Source organism: Mesoplodon densirostris, chromosome 1, assembly GCF_025265405.1.
Source record: "Mesoplodon densirostris isolate mMesDen1 chromosome 1, mMesDen1 primary haplotype, whole genome shotgun sequence".
Classification (NCBI taxonomy): Eukaryota; Metazoa; Chordata; class Mammalia; order Artiodactyla; family Ziphiidae; genus Mesoplodon; species Mesoplodon densirostris.
Genome location: NC_082661.1, coordinates 204973605 through 204993459, shown reverse-complemented (window position 1 = coordinate 204993459; position 19855 = coordinate 204973605). Strand labels below are relative to the sequence as shown.

The window sequence follows — 19855 nt, the reverse complement described above, 5'->3', positions numbered from 1 at the left end:
CCCTGCATTGGCAGGTGGATTCTTAACTACTGCACCACCAGGGAAGTCCTCTTTTGACTTTTCTAATAGATTTTACTCCAGAGATATTTTACATTTTTTGTACGATCTTATTTTATTTATTTTTTGCCTCTTATATTTAGCATCATACAATGTTTATAGAGAGATGTTTATTGAAAATGTTTACTGAGCAAATAAATGAATAAATGAACAAGCTTAGGCCATTTTTCATGAATACCATAATAAATAGTTATTTTTTATACAATAATGCTTCTCATCAATTACACTGAAATTTTTATTTTAAAGTCAAATATATGCCTTATTTAAATGGTGTTTGGGAATATGTTGGATTATACTCGGTGGATTTTGTGAGCAGTCTTAGAAAAGTTATGCCTGAAGCAAACTGAAATCACTTGCTCTGATGCTACAGCAAGGGCAAGGGAATACAGAACGCAGTTGTTAATTTTCTGTACACAGCATTCTTTCTGTTTCACCCAGTTAACAAATCGACATTCCCAAAGGCTATGGCATTTTACTGGGTCTGTTAAATATGATAGAGGCACAAGTAACCTTTTATTCTTGAAGCGTGGGTATCTGAACTGAGTGGATAAAAATTCTCCCCCATTAGGATGACAAAGGGTAGTATTCTAGAGAGCATTTGAGTTTCCAAGATTTGGTCAAATTCCTTTCAAAAGATTAAATAAAATAACAGAAGAAGATTTAGGAGGTATAAAACTTGCTTTTTGACCTCAGATATAGTCTGTATAACAGTTAGAAACTGAGATTCTGGAACCAGCCTGCTAAGTTTGAATTCCAACTGCCAATAACTAATTTTTGAACATTGAGAAGCTACTTAACCTCTCTTTGCCTTGGTTTCCTCATCTGAAAATAGGAATAATAATATTGTTTTTATAGAGGGCTATTTGAGGATTCAGTACTTCTATACACATAAAGAATTTAGGATAACGCCTGTTCCACAAGAGGTGTTCAGTGAGCATTTCATATTAGTTAAGAAATTGATCATCCAGAAATAATAGTAGAGGTAAATATCGATATAAGAATTAAGTAAAATATTTTATCATTATTTTTACTTATTAAATTATAAGTTATTCCCAAACCATTTCATTTTTTTCTACTCCCGTGTAATATTTTCAAATTTACAATTAGATTTTAGCCTATTAAGTTTTAATTATTTTTGACTAGTCTGTCTTCTTTAATAAGCTATGAATTTCTCAAGGGCAAGTCCCTGCCTTATTCAACTTTGTAACCTTTCAATTAGCAGCAGTGTGTCTGAAGATGTCACAGTTACTCAGGGCATTGTTTTTTTTTGATCAAAGAAAACTTACCTAGTTATATCAAAATATTAAATCCAAAGTGCCAAATGAACCAAATGCAAAGTGGATAGCTAGTGGGAAGCTGTTGTATAGCGCAGGGAGATCAGCTTTGTGCTTTGTGACCACCTAGAGGGGTGGGATAAGGAGGGTGGGAGGGAGAAGCAAGAGGGAGGGGATAAGGGGATATATGTATATGTATAGCTGATTCACTTTCTTATACTGCAGAAACTAATACAAAATTGTAATGCAATTATACTCCAATAAAGATGTGGGGGAAAAAAGTGTTAAAAGTGAAAGAAATAAAAGCGTACTTGCAGTAAAGAAGTAAAGTTTTGTTAAAGGCAGATAATGAGATGTTTAGAAAATGAAAAATCAACTGAATGGAAAATATTTAATTTTTTTTCTATTTAATAAAGTTCTCCCTGTATTTATATTTTTTGTTTATTTGATGGGAAATTAAAGGGTATTTCCATAGAGAGGGACCAACAGAGAGGTGACTTGGGAGTTGTTTACAGAAACTAACACTACATTGTAAAGCAACTATACTCCAATAAAGATGAAAAAAAAATTCTACAAGTTTTCAGTTCACTAAATTCATAGAGAAATGGCATAGAATAGCATTTATAGAAAACAGACTTGGGTTCGAATCTCAGCTTCTGTAATAGACAGCTCTGTAACCTTGGACAAGTTTATAATGTCTCAGAGCTTTAATTTCTTTATTATATGAAAACGAAAATGATTTTACTTCTCTTGGAGATTTGTTCTGAGAATACCACGAATTATTGCACATGAAGTACTTGTCCTGGTATCTGGCTGTCAAGGGCTGAATGTTTGTTCCTCTCCAAATTCTGTGTGATTCTGAACCCCCAAGGTGTTAGTGTTAGGAGGTGGTGCCTTTGGTAGTTGAGGAGGTGCTGAGGACAGAGCCCCATGAATAGGATTGATGATTTTAGGAGAGAAGCCCAACTGGGCCCCCCAGTCCCTTCTGTCACGGGAGACCCAGTGAGGAGTCGGCAGTGTGCAGCCCCGAAGAGGGCCCTCACCAGAACCCGAACACGCTGGCACCCTGATCTCAGACTTTCAGCCTCCCGAACTATGAGAAATATATATTTGTTGTTTATAAATTTGTGGTAACCGCTCAAGGGACTAAGACACCGACGGAGAGCAAGTAGTCAATAGATCAGCATCGTTATTGTCTAGAACCACCCTGTTTGTAAGAATCTGAATTTACTGTAAGTATATATATGTATATATAGCTATGATTTCCTGAATTTCTGAATACTGCAAGCCTTTAGTGGTAGGGACCATGTAAGTCTGTCTTTGAATTTTCTACAGCATAGAGCTGCCCATGGTAGCCTTTGGTGCTGTAGGAAACCATGAGGGCATGGAAGGCAGTTTCCATGGACTTACCATCCCGGTCAAGTTGGGGTGAAGGGTATTTTTTGCATAGATGGGGGAATTGCAGACAATACCTTCTTCTGTGTTTGTTAACTGCAGGGTCCTCAGCTGACAGAATTTGAGAAGCTAGCTGGGATTTTATTCTCAGATTCTGTTCCGTGAGGTCTCCTCATCAAGACATATAAAACATACCAAAGAACAGCAATGAACCTAACAAATATCATGTTTCCAACTTCCAGAATTATCCTGTCAACTTCCTGTGCGTATTTGCTTTAAGAATTTCCTTTAGAGATAGAAATACATTAAAGTCAGTTAAGCTCCCTTCGACCATGTCTTCATGTTCCTTCCTGCACTTTCTCCCTGAGCTGGTCACTGTCATGAGATTAGTATACACCTTTTCAGCCAATTTAAAAATTATTTTACACACATAATAAGTGGATATCTGTGTATGTGTTTTTTAATTACATTCTGTAAATGCAGTTGACTACATGCATTTTCCTGTGACTTGTCATTGCCATCTTTTAAAAATTGCTCCTACTTTTAACAATTAGAGAGAGGCAGGGTCCAGCCAGTCTGTAGCTTTAAGATGCTGGAAATGGGGGGTGGGAGGTGGAGATTAGAGGGGCTTCTATTCTGGAGAGTATAGGTCTGCAAGGCAGCAGCCAAGAAATTTCCCCAGGATTGGAATTGGAGTCTTAATGCGACAAATACCACATTAGTGCTTTTGGACTCTAACATTATATGAAAGGCTTTGTTTGGCTTCATAGGTGTTGTATTTAAATAATTTGCTTTACAACCATCTGTTCTATTTTTCCTATGAGCATATGTTAGTACTTTTCATTTTACTTTATAAACAAAACTAGGAATTATAAGCATACAGGATACTGCTTACAGGGTTCAATTAAATTCAACAAACTTGGACTGAGGGATTTCTGTGTTCTAGCTAGAGAATTCCCACCCAATCTGTGGGCCTCAGGCATCATTTCAGATTTTGTGTCTTGAATCTGACACAATGTCATCTCCAGGCCTGGGAACTATTGTTCTCTCATTTCTCAGTGTGATTCTTTCCCAGAAAAGATGGCCCCTTTGTTGATTCACACACCCAGTTCCATCTAGGAAGTTGGTAAAGACTCCTCCTGCAGAAATAGACCTGTTAGATCATCCCTCCCACTAAGAAGTTAGGCCATCTCAAAACCTCGTGGAGATTAGGAAACCAACACTATTTCAAAAGGCAAATAGTTTCACTTTTTATGGCCCTTACACGGAATGTACTTCTGCTGCTAAAAATTCTCTACAAGAACATGACAGGATGGAGAAAGTAAATACAAAGGCCCTGACCTTTGTCAGTCTGTCTTTTGGGCTTCGACATATTTTCTCTGGTGGAGACGTCTTAGAGACCACATATTTTCACTCCACAGAATTTAAGCTATTTATTTGATTTTTCAAGGATGCAACTTTGAAGATAAAGAGCTGCCACACCAACCCTAGTCCGTGACAGAGGTGTAGCTTACTGGCCACGTGGCCTCTACAGCAGGAAGGTATTTCTCTGGATCCTGGCCCACTTCCTGTTAAGGGTTCTCTGTGTCTCAAAGCATCTCCTTCCTGGGAAGAAGCACAGAGTTGCTCAGACGTCTGCTTCCAACTTCAAAGCCTTTAGAATTTTATGTATCCTTTCCACCTACTGTCTAGCATTTATTCTCAGAGCTTTCTGGCATGGATTATGCTAAAGCCTCATTTGTGTAAAATGTGGGCTGGTTGACATAGGTCTTTGCTCTTGTATCTGTCGGAATCAAAGGAGAAATGTCTGGTCAAATACATTATATTCATAAACTTCATATTGCCAAGTGACAACCAACTGAGCATTTCTGGGTCAATTCTAATGTAATTGTTAATCAAAGCACAGTCTATTTTCCTCAATTACAGGTCATTTTTGCTTATTTCAACCCTTGCCATGGAATTTTTAGGCTGTGCTGAAATTGATTAATGCATGGTCAGTACACATCAATCCTAAATCTTGTTGTATCCATAGCTGGGCTGGAGAGATCAGGGATTAGAGGAAGCCTGTGTGATTCCATAAATAATCTTTTGAGACTCAAAGATTGTTTAATGCACTGTTTGAGCTAGCTTTTGGGATTGGCTTCGCCACTGATCCTATGCCATGGAAACACAGACAGTTTGAAACCATCCTTGACTGCTGTTTTCCAGAAAAACAGGAGGTCTAAGCATTGAATCTAGATAAATCTGCCAGGAGGTAAATAAGGAAACAGTGGAAAAAGCAAACCAACAGTATTGCCATATCAACAATGAGAGGGCAAGCAACTATTTATCTGGCTCAATATATATATTTTTTGTATGTAATTATTTTTAAAAGATTCATGGTTTGTTTTGCCCAAGGAAGTAGACTCAGAGAGGTTTAAGGGAGAGCTGGTCCATAAGCATTCTATTAGTGCCAGGCTCTTCCCAACCATATTCAAAATGTTTATGGACACAGATAACTAAAGATAAATGGGACTTTTCACATTTGTTACTGATTGTGGTCATATTGAATGGGAATGTTTGGGGTGATGGCTTTTCTGTGGCCCTTTCAGGGGGGTCTGTGAGGTCACAAAACTCAGAGTTTTTGCTTTTTTTTTTTTTTTTAAACAATATTTACAAAATTTGCAATCATGGGTGAATCTGTTGGTGCCTTGGGATGAATCGAAGCTGGCACCAGACTGTACCAAGAGTTGTTCTCCTTTCGTGGCCAATGGACCCCTGTGAAAAGACACGTGGAATGAATGCCTGATGCGCTTAAGAAAGTCCTTGATGAAGTAATTAAAAACTGTTAACGTTCTTAAGTCTCTACCTGTAAGTGTACATCTTTTTAATATTTTGGGTGAGCAAGTGGAAAGTGTATATAAAACACTTCTATTGCTTCCCACAGTGCAGTGGTTTTCTTGAGGAAAACTGCTTATACAATTGTTTGAATCAGGAGCTCAACTCATTGCTGTTTTTTCTGTTAACACCATTTTAACTTGCAAGAACAATTCCAATTCTCTTATTATTTTTTTAGAGATACAGCAATTTCTTGTAAAAATATGTTATGTTAATATGTAATTGGTGTATCAGTGTTATTTTTAAATGAGTTAATATGTAACTATTCAATATTGTTCAGTTTTAATTTCTATATGATAAATAACCCACATAAAGGAGGATTTTGGGGGGCTTCAATACTTTTAAGAGTGCCAAAAGGTTCTGAAATAAAAAAGTTTGAGAACTATGGATCTAGGGTAACTTTTCTGAAATAAACTCACTTTTGCCTGTATAGAGTCTGGTAACTTCAGCGTTATGACCTTTCTGTAATTCTAAGATTCTTTGATTTTGATTTTAACACTCTGAGCTTTTTACAAGATACTGGATCAGGAAAACATGGAGATCTGGCCTGATTAGAGGTCTTTTAGTAATTAGCTATCTGCATTAGACAGATTTCAGTAGGAACTGGTGTTCATTCCTTCATTTTTTCCAACAGACATTTATTGAGTATTTTCATTGTGCAAATCATGGTGTTGGTTGATGTGGAAGATACACAGTGAATCATACCTAGAGGCATTCGATTGGAATCTCTGTGAAAGCAGGAATCTTGTCTTCTCCATGATGGGAGGCAGTGTGGAAAAGGCAGAAGTTAGTAGAAATCCACATCATTCTCTAGCTGTGTCACCTTGGACAGGTTACTTAGCCTCTCTGAGCCTTTTCTTTATTTGTAATGTGATACCTAACCTTTTGGTTTATTTTGATAATTAGTAACTGCATGATATAAAATGCTGTTGCAGTATCCTGGGATTTCATATCTAAGCTACATAAACGGCTTTACTTTATAGCTATTTGCCAATCCAGGGAGCACAGAAACAAATACATTTTCAAACAGGAAATTCTATACATATGTGTAAAAATAATCTTTTTTTTTAAAGTCTAATTTAGTAAAGCAGAATTTGTTTATTTATTTTCTCTTTTTTTCCCTTCTAGTTTTTTTTGAGTTATAATTGACAAATATAATGCATATACATAAGTGTACAATGGGGTGATTTGATTTACATATACGTTGTGAAATCTTTACTACAGTCAAGCTAATTAACACCTCCATCACCTCACAAAGTTACCGTGTGTGTGTGTGTGTGTGTGTGTGTGTGTGTGTGTGGTGAGAATGTGTAAGATCTACTCTGTTAGCAAATTTTAAGTGTACAATACAGTATTATTAAATATAGTCTGATCCTAAGAACTTATTCATCTTCTAACTGAAAGTTTGTTCTCTTTGACCAGCATCTTCCATCTTCCCGACTCCCCAGCCCCTGGCAATCTACATTCTACTCTCAAGCAGCATTTATTTTTAAAGAACCAGAAAATAATCAGTCTATCTTTCTTATAAAGAGAGCTGATTTCCATAAAAAATAAGTTTCAATAACTTTGGGGTATGTTACATTAGGTTGTGTTAATCATTGTTAAAGAAAAACTATTCCATGGTGCTTGTTAAAGATGGTAAATCAGCCTTTGTTCAGGACCATTGCAATCCCGCACTGCAGTGGGATAGTACAGTGGGGAGAGAGATGGGGCTGAACCCAGAATACAGCAGTGCAGGTGGGAACTTATAGCCAGGGGGCAGAGTAGGGGTCATGGGGTGAAAAATGGCTAAGAGCAAACATCCGGGGGAAGGGGAGTTCCAGGTAAAGTGGCCTAACCAGATTCTTGCTAAAGACAGGTACTCAGACAGCACCTTTGGGATGGTGGAAGCTGAGGACCCAGGTTAGGTATTGAACATGATAAGGTAGCTGTAAGGGTGAGGGCTTCTGGTTAAACTGACTTTGCAGGGTTCTTGCTGAAACTTGATTTTATAAGGAAGTGCGTGAAAAGCCTAGGAGAAAGTTCAGGAGCCTGACTTTTGTCAAGCAAAGAATCTTTGTCACCATAATCAGAATTGTGTTTTAGTATAGTCATTTAGTTTATCTTTATTCATTTTTGTCACTATCCTTATAATAAAATACTACATAATAGAGGAAAATAAAACAGATAGCAATTCCATAAGAATGCTAAAAATGAATACACATCAAGTCAAGCAAGGGAAAAGCTTTGAATAAACTGTTCTCTGAGATGTAAATGTACATCATTTAAAAATTATTGGCAACCCTGTTTAATGTTAAATCATTAAAAATGCTGTTTCATTTCATTGAAAGAAAGTATTTTTAAGAATGTGTACTTATATTAAGGTTATTTTATTGCTGTTTTAAATATTTGCTTCATATGAATCCATTCTATAAATCAGAATTTCATAAAATATTTACTGTTTTTCTTAGTCCAAGTGCTCTTTGTAAGTCTTTACAAGAAGGTGGGTGTGGCTTGGACAGGCTATTTTCATGAAGCTCTGCTTGTGCAAATTACAGAACGTGAATTTTCTTTCTCTAAAAATAGATTGTCACTTGCCTGGTGACAAGTGACTCTTTCCAGAGTCTTTCTGTGGCAGAATGATGTTTGACTTCTGGTATTTATTCAGAGGTACATGAATTCAAATATTGCATCTGTAGAAATAGATCCAAATGTATTGTAGCATTAAAAATAGTTTTACTTATATATAAAAAGACACTGTTAGTCTTTACTTATGATTCAGTAATGGGACAGAAACTGGAGAGTCTGCATAAAATTGGTATACACTGATAGTTATTTTAAGTTATTTTTAAGTCATGGTGTAGAGCCATGACTGCTGTTTACAGAGGCCGAGGCACAGGGGAACTGATGCCCGTAGTTAGATATATGTACCGCAAACGATTTTTACTTTTCTCATCGTTCACCAGCTACTCTGCTGGTCAGATGCATGCATACTCATTTAACAGGCTACCTGCTGCCATGGTAGCACAGAAGAAAAATGAAACCTATTATTTCATGAGGTGAGAGTTCCCTAGCTATACAGGTGCAGACTGGTGAGAAGGCTGCTTTTGCTTTTGCTTTGTTGAGCTCCCAAGGTATGGGCCTAGGTCTGTGATCACAAGTACCATAGGGGCCGGGCTGCTTGTCTGAGGTTGCCCTTCTCTGTGATCTAGTAGAGATCCACACACCCACTAGACCACAGGGATCCAAATCTGGTTCCACTGATAACATGGCAACAGTGCATTGACTGACATCAAGACAAATCCAAGTACAAGGATTTTCCAACGTGAGTTATTAGCTGACAAGTAAGGAAGTCCATATGCTTGTGTTTCTCTTCCTAGGGTGGGGCTGACAATTCTCACTGTTTTTTTTTGCCTGTTTGAGATAAAGTAAGTACTGACAGTTTTCTCTCCATGGATTTTCTAAAAACAAATGAGGTGTCAAGTGAGATCACTGGAATTCAAAGGAATCTTCCAAAAAACTGCAAATTACAATGCTATTGTTATTTCTGTCACATGTGTGTGTTGTTTTTCAAATGCCTCTTGCATGCAGGGTGTTCCATGGACTCCCCGTGAGCTGTGAGACTCCGTGGTCCACAGTTAGTGAAACTGAACCATGTAAAGACGCCAACCAGGAGCAAACGAGGAGCACAGGCAGCGCTGCTCTTTGCTCCCTGCCCATCTTTCCCACTCAATTCACTGGATGCTGTTCTAAAAAGACCCACATCTTACTCTGCCAGAATCATTTTGTTTACTTGAGTCTTCCCAAAGAAGACAATGTTTTGGAGGAGCTTTGTAAATAGTCAAATGCAAAGTGGATGCTATCGGGAGATCGAATCTCCATGTAAAGATCGAATAATCCATGTAAAGAATTAAGTGCACAATTCCTGGCACATACCAAACACTCAGTAAATGACTGCTATTATGTTTTTCATTATTAATATTAGCAGCATGTTTAGAATATTTTTATTGCCTTTGTTCAGGCAATAAAATTAATCATTTAATTGCTTTGCTCTGAGGAAAAAGAGATAAGAAACTCCCACAGATCCACTTTTTGAAGACACAGGTAGAAAGGGTGGGGTGCAGAAGTATGGAGAGTGATTGATTGGATTTCTGCATATTTCTACTGGGCCTTAGAGAGCTAGTCAGGGCAGCTGAGGCATCCTGGTTTGGGATCTGGGTACATAACTTGAGTCATTCTTATGATACTTTTTCTTACAGACAAAACTCACACTACCAAAAGGAAAATGGGATTTAAAAAAGAAACTTGAGAAGAAGGCAAGATATCTAAAAATATCCCCATCAACAAAATATTTGGCAGGAACACCTGAATTTTCTGAGTATAATTTTAGTTCGGTAAACTTTGAAAAGATATATTTTCCTAAAGGAGGAAAGAGTAATTTTATAGAAAATCATCATTGGCAGGAGTCTTCAGATTCAGAAGATCAATTTTGCAAAAGATTTTCCTTGTTTTAAAGAGTAAGAAGATGCGAATTTGAACAAGTTGCAGTAATGGTGATCAACACCTAACTGCTTAACTGACAAGATTTACCCCCAAATAGGCTTCTTTGTAGGATTATTATCTAAGAACATAGACATGTAGATGGTAACTATGGTGCTTGATCATGCGACACTTAAATGAAATGATTGTTTTAATGTGTGGACTAAACAAGTACATATATTAAAACCATATTTATGGATATATAGATGTCTAGGATGTGCTTTATTGGGCCTTAAAAAGTGGGTAAACTCTCCTCAGTGTAAGTGGAAATATATTCAATATATAACTAAATTAAATGCCAAGCAAAATGGTGTTGAATTTAAGGGAGTGGATTATGGTTTTGTGGTCAAATTATTTTAGGTATATTGAATGTCAATTTGAAAGGGAGACTATAAACAGAATTCTGGGAAGAGCTAGGAACAAGATTTAAGAGCTGCTTGAGCCCTTGCTAGACAAGGTTATTAATACAAAGACATAATTTACTATAGTTGGATGCTAAGAAAAACAAAGTAAAACTCAGAGTATTTAAAGCATTGCAGTCTGATTTTCTATCTGTAGGTGTACACACACACACACACACCACACACACTCAACATGTGTTAACATACCCACCAGGTACATGCATAGATCTGAATAAAAGGAATGAGAAACATTTTTGGAAGAGAAGTTAAGCTGAACGCACACACCCACTTTCAATAACAAGGTCTGTGAGACTTGAAGGGCACAACAGTCTGACAGGGAAGTGGTGAAATCATCACAGACTGTTGAGTGATTCAAAATGAGATCAGACAAAACACTTTAAAAGTGCACTGTTTGAAACAGTCCAATGTTAGAAGATAGTAAAAAGATGCCCTAAGTCGGTCTATCCCACTTCTAACTTTTAATGCTTTCTTTTAGTTTAAAAATAGAAAAGTATAATATTTACAGAAGTACTAAATTTAGGCCTGAACATTAAAGTGCTTATTATTTAGCAGTAGCATATATGATACTCATGTCCTTGTTGGAGAAACAACAGAAATACTGCTATATGTCTTGGTCCTTTCCTGCTACTAGAAATAAAAAATGAAGAAAGAGCTTAGGGTTCAGAGCACCATTTAAGAACTTGCTGGTAGATCTGTTGTTAAAATTTAAGTTCTATTCTAAACACACATATCTAACACAACACACCTTGATTTTGTAGCCAAAATGAAAGAGGATTAAGTTTTCCCCCCTGTATATAATGTCATTATAATTGGATAAAAACATATGAAGATGATGGGAAAAGTGTAAAGGATTCTTTGAGAATTATTAGCTAATGTATATCAAAAAGAGACATTGGAAAGTGACTGGCAATATATTTTTATAGACAAGCCCTCAAAATTAGTCAGCCCACTCTCAAAAATCCTCTCGAGTTCAATAAGCAAAGTTTTAAAACCCCACCCCAAAAAGGGGCGACATCGGGTGAGAAGCAGCCTCCAGAAGAGTTAATTTTACATTCCCCCTGACCCCCCTATGGTAACTTAAAAACTGGTGAGCACATACAATCTCTCTATATCGTTTGGTTTCTCTTATATTCAAAGGCAGTCAGGTTGCTACATAAAATAAACCAAATTGAGAAGAAAGTGCTCAGTACATTTTTCTAATAGTTTCCAACTTATACTTTTTTCATTTAACCTGCAGTCATGTGGTTGGGCATTCTTGCCCACCTTTGGGAAACTTTGAACCAGCCCTGGGAACTCATCATGCCCTGGAGTCAGCCGATGTGACATTTTTGGATAAACCACTGGTTAGGTTCATAACCCTATGGATTGGCTGCCTGGAGCCAGCTCTGCCAGAGCCCTTCCTGATCTATAGACTCTTTCTCAACCAGCAATGTATCCTCTGAACTGTGCAGGTGCTCGTGGTTCATGGGCCACCCCATCCCATGTAACTGCTTTTATATAAACCTCATAGAAAATTGGCCTATGCTAACTTCTCTTATAATTCCTGCTTCCCAAAGTGTGCTATTTGATACCAAGTCTACTTACCTGCAGAAAACAGAGAGGAGGGTACTTTGTCCAGTTCTCAAAGTTTGCTGTGGTAGTGAGACAAGATTAAACCACTTCATTTTCCTCAGGAAGTAGTGCTGGTGGAGGGGTGCTGGCCATGGGTGACATTTGCCTTGGTGCCTGGCCCACTGCTAGGGCGTAGAAGATGTTACATAAACATCTGTTGCATGAATGAATGAAGAGTTGTTTCAAAGTAGGCTCAATTTTGGTACTACTCTTTCTGCATCTGTTCCTTAGCAAGTGGCCACAGCCCCACAGGATCTGCAAAAACCCAGGAAGAAGAGAAAGGATGGGAGTTTAGTGACAAAAGAATAAAAATGACACTCTGTGTTGAGCCATCTTTTGAATGTTGAGCGTATGTACAATCTTCGACTAGCCTTAAACTATTCAATGTGACGTATTGGGCGAAAATCATGGCATTTTGAAGACAAACACAACTGTGTCTGAATCTTAAATTTGCTACTTACTAATATTTAAGTAGCAGAGCAGATTATTTAACTTCTGTGAGGCTCAGTTTTCCTTCACTGAAATGGAGAAATTACCTTTTGCCTTGGAAGCTTGTTCTGAGGTAAATCACTTCATATAGTGTGTGAGTTGTGTCTCAACAATAGCAATGACAGTTTTCTTTTTTTTTGGAGTATCTTCTAGATGCCTGGGTCAGGGCTGGTGTGTATCCAGACACTTTCATTAATCTTCCCACTAAATGCGCAAGGTGAATAGTTTCATTCCCATTATGCAGATAATTAAACTGAGAGTCAGTAACGTAAAGAGATCTATACAAGGTCGCGGAGCTGAAAAGTGTGAGAGAAGAGACTTGAGTTTAAATTTATCTAACTCCTGAGCCTAGGCTTTTCTTTACCCTGATTAATAAATATTATTTCTTCCCTTGCCCAAAAGAAATGGAAATAACCCAATTCTCCCTTTCCTAGTTAACCTGTTTGCCCTCTTCTAGAGGGTAGTAGCCCTATTACCCACAATAAACACAAATAGGCCCAACTGTTCTGCTCATTCTGCTTACTTATTTAAAATCTAATTGTGGGCTCCATACATAGAGTGTTCCTTGCTATCATTACTGGATCGCACATCTTTTCAATAGATTTCTTCTCTGTTATTTCACTGCAATACTGAAATCCAGAGAGGTTAGTGGGTGCAGTAAACTTTTAGAGCCTCTGAGATAACTCAGGTTCTCTGGATGTGTCAAAGTACAATCGTTTCTCTCTTCTGTCCCGAGTAGCATCAGAGCAGAGATTCTTCTGGCCATGCATCGGTGTATGATGTCAGTGGGAAGTCTGAATATTAAGGGTGGAGATGCTTAGCTTGGATGATCTGCCTTTGGAGCTGTTAGCAGATCTGGCAATGCTTAGACCCATCGCTGAGTCAGAAGGATATGACCCTTGGACTTTAAGTGTTGCCTTTAATTAAATGAGCCTGGCCCCAGTTAGATTCTGGCAAGTCAAGCTATTTAGAAAGCACTCATTCTTTGGAAATCTTCTGACTTTCCTAAGTTTTGTTTTTACTCAGCATCTTGGGTTTGTTTTTGTTTTCCCTTTTCAGATTTATAATCGCTTAGATACAAATTGCTGTGGGTTCCGACCTCGTAAGGAAGATGCCTGTGTACAGAGTGGACGGAGGCCAAAGTGTGACAACCAGGATGCCGTGGCTCTAGCCCACATTGTCCAGCGAAAGCAGGACCCAAGGCACTTGGTCTTTATAGACAACAAGGGTTTCTTTGACAGAAGTGAAGATAACTTGAACTTCAAACTGTTAGAAGGCATCAAAGAGTAAGTTTCTTGATGTAGTAACCTCTGCAGGACATTACATTTCTCTTGAATAAGTAGTAAGGTCTGGAGAAGACTCACATCCTGTGTCTGATCAATTTAGCCCTTAAAGAGAATCTGGGGATGGAAGCCCAGAGAAGGGAACCAAACCCAAGGGGAACAGAATTAGGGTGCCGCCAGGTTTTACCGTCACTGACCTGTGCAACCTACAAAGGTCCTGTTATGTTTCACCTCCATCATGTTGCTTGACCGTCACTGTGAAAATCCATGTGGGTGAGGTTGGAGTCATGTGGAGGTCTGTGGAATAGGAAGCAGCAGAGCAGGGGTGAGCAGGTGACAGGGATCCATTACCAGGGCACAGGACCGGGGAACTAACAGACGAGCTGATATTGACAAGGCAGGTTGTCCAAAGGCAGAATAAACTCAGTGACTTTGATCAGCGCATGGGAAGTCAGAGCCAGTCAGCTGAGTAAGACATGGTAGTCAGGATAATGGCTGTTTAATTCAAGTAGGAGGGTTTCTGAGCATTTGAAAATCCTTCCATTGATATAGATTATGGGGGAAAGTATCTTGAGCTTACACTCAAGAAGTATTTGGAAATATAGGAAACTAAGACACTCCATAGTGACAGGAATCTCACTGCAGAGTCTGAGCTATTCACCCCCAACCATGGAAGTTGAGGCTACATTTCAGTGCTCCCCCCAATAAGCACACTTCATAGTCTTTGTATCTTAGTGAGAAATCAGGGTCAGTAAGAAACTGGGGTGTGTGTCTGAACTTGAAGATAGAAGGGTGCTTTAGTGAAACAGTCAACCAGCCTTTTGTGAAACTGAGTGACTGCTGGGGACACATGAGTGAGCCTAAAATTGAGGGTAGAAGGCAGGTCTTCCAAGTCCAACTCCAGTAATTTTTCTGCAGTGACTCTTGGTGTTTCTGCTGTTCCTATTTCTGTTGTTAATAAAACTCTGAAGCATATTTCAACAATTCTTCCTAGCTCCATGAATTAGGTAATGTGGATTTTATGGTCTTTTGACACTAGAGACAATGAGAGTTTCAGGAGCCCCACTTTCATGAGTTTTTGTTGTGTCTTTTCCTGTTAATACTCATTCTTTGCATCTCTTTGTGGATTGAAGGTAGAATATGTGGATTCTCTTAGATTCTCTCTTCTAAGTGTCTAAGCTCAGGAAATTTTATGTGTAGGAAAGTTTACATACCGGAGGCATCACTTAGTGAGCTGGTATTATGGGGTCTTCTTTAAATCCCTGCATTTCCTCTTAGAATTAAGTGTATGCCTGGAGAATCCATCTATCCTATACATTCATAAAAATATGAATAACGTTTTATTTATGCTTTCAAGGAGGATTTAACCTTAAATGCATTATGAGGAGTAACGAGTTTAAAGTTAAATCTTCTTTGAATATGTAATTTACCCATTCAACAGCAAAACTGAAGACTTTGCTAACCCAGATTTATGCATAGAATATTTCTATTAATCAGTGTAATGCAAAGTCAGGTAATTTTTTTTGATTTTCCTTTATGTAAAGGATTAGTCGCTAAAGGGATCCATGGTTTTAGCAGTTTCATCTTGTACATTCTGCCACAGCTAAATTAGTTCAAGGGCCATAGAATTTATAAATCATGGATTATTAGTACTTCATAGAGGAAAAATTCTTACTTAATTAGTACTATGGTCACTCAATTATATAGGACATGTCTTTGGGGAGCTCAGAGCATCTGATTAGCATCCTTTAAGCATGTCCAGCTCTGTGGCCTTTGGTCTCTCTGCAGCATCAGAAATGCTGGAACACGTGGATTGCTGTATTCCTGCTCCCACAGCTTGCTCCACTGACTTTTGGAGAAGGTGCTTAGAGACCTGAAACTCCTGGCAGACTGTACTCTTGAAACAAGTATATGTTCTGTTTTAGTTTTTTTTTTTTTTTTTTTCTGTATGAGGGCCTCTCACTGTTGTGGCTTCTCCCGTTGCAGAGCACAGGCTCCGGATGCGCAGGCTCAGTGGCTATGGCTCACGGACTCTGTTTTAGTTTTTATATGTTCTGTTTTAGTTTTTAAGGAACAACTAAGTTTACTGTTACACCCCAATATTTGTACTGTGCTTTCATCAGCATTTTAATGAAAGCTTGGAGAGAGGCCAAATTGGAGATGCAGCAAAACATTGCAGGTAATTTTGAACCAGAAATTTTACTAAGTCCTTCAGATAATGTATATGCTAGACCCCTGGCTTTATTCTTCCTAAATGAAGAGCGGAAATCGCAATGCACTCTCTTTAGATAATTCAGCAAGGATCCTTTTAAATTGACCTCAGGTTTTCCAGAGAGATGCTTCATTGTGGAATGCCCTGGGTCTCAAACTTGAGTTTTGCTAAATTTATTTGAAAACAATTTAGTATTCCGGTTTAATAGAATGTTCCCAGATTCTTAGAAATCCTGAAGTATTATCTGAACCAAGGGCAGTTCTTTATTTAATTGGGCATTTTGGAATGATTTCTTTCTTTTTACTACATACATTTTGGATTATTTCTCATTAAATTCAGTCATGCATCTTCTCCTCTAGAAGAGTACTTTACTGAAATTGTCAGCGTTTTTCTTCTCATATTTCCTTGCATAAAACCCCATGTTGACACTTATAAGGTTACGATTCTACTTGACTGATTAAAGTGGTTTCTATGGGTGCAGTGGAGCTTAAGATTGAGCAAAGTATTTTTCCAGGTTATCAGAATCCATTCTAATTCCATGCCTCTCTTTGCCTACATATTATAACCTTAAGTTAGACATTGGTATTTATGTCAATTTCTCAATGGTATAGAAAATGAAGTTCCCTTGAAACCTATTCTTCTAGTATGTAATTATTAAGAGATGTGTCAGCTTGACAGTGACAAAAAATGTTTTGATTCTCAGGGTATTATCTGATAGTGTGATTTCTGCCAGATTAATGAAGGACAGAGCCATTGGGTAAGGCATAATATTTCCAAGCAATTACGAAGAATGAAATATCATTTTCTCGTTTTAGGTTCCCTGAATCTGCAGTTTCTGTTTTGAAGAGCCAGCACTTACGGCAGAAACTCCTTCAGTCTCTGTTTCTTGATAAAGTTTTCTGGGAGAGTCAGGGAGGTAGACAAGGAATTGAGAAGCTTATCGATGTAGTTGAACAGAGAGCCAAAATCCTGCTCACCTACATCAATGCACATGGGGCCAAAGTGTTACCTATGAATGAGTAGCAAAAGGTCTTGTGGCCAGAGGTCTACATATATTCATGCATTTTTGTTTTGGGGTCAAGTACACAAACCTCAAGTCCTTTTAGGGATGAGGCAGTAGCGATGAATACACAAAATAAATGAATTTAATCAAGTATATATGATGAGCCTGAGCACTATAAGCAGACTCTAAAAGCTTTTACAATTATACTGCGAAAAAAGGTGTACATTTCCCTTTAACACCATGACCTGTCAGTCGCAACATCTGAGCACAGAAAGGTTGCAATTATTATCCCAGCTAGTCGTGTTAAAATACCTGTCGTGTTGGTTAATAGGACAGTGTGAATCAGAGGTAGTGACTCCTTTAATAATTTGCTGCTCTGATGGGAACAGTTCTGGACATCCTTCCGTTGCTAATTGTTAGAACATGGAGCAGTCTCAACACTACCCACAGGCAACTCTATGTTGGAAAATGGAGGCATATGATCTGCAGAAATCTCAGAGTCTACAGTAATTCTTAGGAGAAATGGTGGTTTACTTGTAAACCCCCCAGTGTATATTCTATTGTACCTATAAATGATCAGCCAGCTCTGTGATCCTGAGCTCAAGAATTGCATTTTCCATTCCTTTTTAGAAAGGTATTTGTTGCCAGTATAGAAACCATCCATATCTGAAGATTTATACATTAGGTAGTTTTGCTCTCCCAGTTTTGCTCCAACTTACATCTAGTGGCTTAGACATTCAACAGTCATAAGGTATTTACACATGTGAAACTATACTTATAGAGTATCTTTTTGTTAAGTGGATGCTCTTTTTACACTTTTTGTCATCTTTACCAAGGATATACTATAATTTCTGTATATTTCATTAATAACAGTGGGTTTCTTTTAATTTGTTCTGGGTAATTATATTTAAACCGAATTAATTGATATTGTCCAGATATTGACCATAGGACCGGATACTGAATGTGTTTAAACATATTGTTTGGCTTATTCTAATATGAAAAATATGAACAACATCAATTAAAACCCCACGCTGATCAATTCTCCTCAATGAAAGCACATGACTAGAACTGAAACAGCCAAAATTATTTAGGCTCAAATAATTCTCTCCGAACTCTACCCACTTTTTAATGAGGTAGAAGGATGTGAAGACATAGTATTCCTGTGTTGAGTCTTCATGTCCTTGAAGGTGTCCACATAATGGTGTTTGATAGATGGTCACATAGAGATTTCAAATCCTGAACAAATCACTATTACCCTCCCCCCATCCCTTAGTAAGAAGCTACTCTACTGACTTCTTCTTTCAGTTTAAAAATACAATTTAAGAATGTTTATAATGCATTCTATCCTCTGTTTTCTCAGTTCTGCATGTTATTCCTAAAGTGCACTCCATTTTCTGTGTTCTGATCGAGGGTCACTCAATATCACTGTAAATTAGAACTATTGAAGACATTTTGATAAAGGCTAACATATCTATAGATTATAATTTACACCAATGAATGGGGCAGAATGTCAAAATAGCATGTTGAACACAAGAGAAGACAGACCAAGGGAAAAGGAATCATTCAATCATCTAATTATAACTTTTCTAGGGTTGCATTCAAGCCCTATTCTCAGTACCTTCCCTTGCTGGCTGACCCTTGGAGAGCTGGTCTTCAGACGATCTTCTCTTCACTGTCCCCTCTGTAGCCCTGAGTGCCTCCCCTGGTCGTAGACATTCAGTGTATGCTTGGACCCTCATGAGTCTCCACTTCTACCTGCTGTATTTGGGCTTTTTAAGATCACTTTATGTCTCAGTAATCAGCACATTAATGAAAAATTGACCTAACAGAAGTCTGGAGATCCAGACTCTACTTTAAAATAACTCTTTGTTAAGTTGTCTTATACCTTGTCTTATCCATGTGGCATATTTGCATTTTAAAATGCTTTTTATGGAATATACCATCTTATGCATATTTGTGAAATTGATGCTGGGAATTCCATGTTCCTCAGAAGCGGCTTTAATTTTGCATCTCAAGCTACACCATTTCGGGGTAGCTTGGCCTTCCCACTAGTGGGTCTTATTGTAAGGTCCAGGAACACATGTTTATTTTAGTCACCTTTGCTTTTCCACAGTGTATTTTGTTTTGGAATCAGTGAATAATTCATGCTGTATTATTTTTGAATAATGGATGACTGAAGGCCAGGCTTTTCATTCTAATAAGTAATACTCTGCTCTTACTGAAACTAAGGGAATACTCTGTGCCTTTCAGGTATACTCATTATGCTGTGGTTTGGTTCACATAGCACATTATGGGGTTTATTTGTAACTTGAGAAATTTAAAATAGAGCAATTTACCTGGGCAGACATACAAAAGCTTATTCTTATGTGATTATTTTTAAGCTGATATTATGAAAATAAATATCTAAAAAATGTATAATAAAAAATATTAGAAATTAAAGATGTGTGCTTTTTATTTTATAGGTGTTTTTTTGTTGTTGTTGTTTTGTTTTGCTTTTGTTTTTCTGTAGATGGGTTGCTTTTCAGAAGTGAAGTCTAGGAGAATGTTTGCTACCTTCATCCATGATAAAAGAAAAAATTGAATAGTCAAAAATTATACTGGATTGTGTTTGTGTATGCATGTATTTGATATCATTAACAGTGATTTCATGCCTTCTCTTGGTGTACATTTAGCACTGTTTTACGTGGTATGCAAATTAGTTAACAGGTATCATA

General features: G+C 37.7%; 1 protein-coding gene across 2 annotated transcripts in view; it reads left to right on the top strand.

The window, feature by feature from the left end:
* GASK1B (golgi associated kinase 1B) overlaps positions 1-19580 on the top strand; it is a 41780-nt gene extending 22200 nt beyond the window's left edge. For both annotated transcript variants that reach the window (XM_060114557.1, XM_060114560.1), the window contains exons 4-5: positions 13703-13929; positions 16954-19580. In XM_060114557.1, coding sequence (XP_059970540.1) covers positions 13703-13929; positions 16954-17161 — 435 coding nt within the window. In that variant the 3' untranslated portion in view covers positions 17162-19580. The remainder of the gene's footprint in view (positions 1-13702; positions 13930-16953) is intronic.
* Positions 19581-19855: the final 275 nt, after the last annotated feature.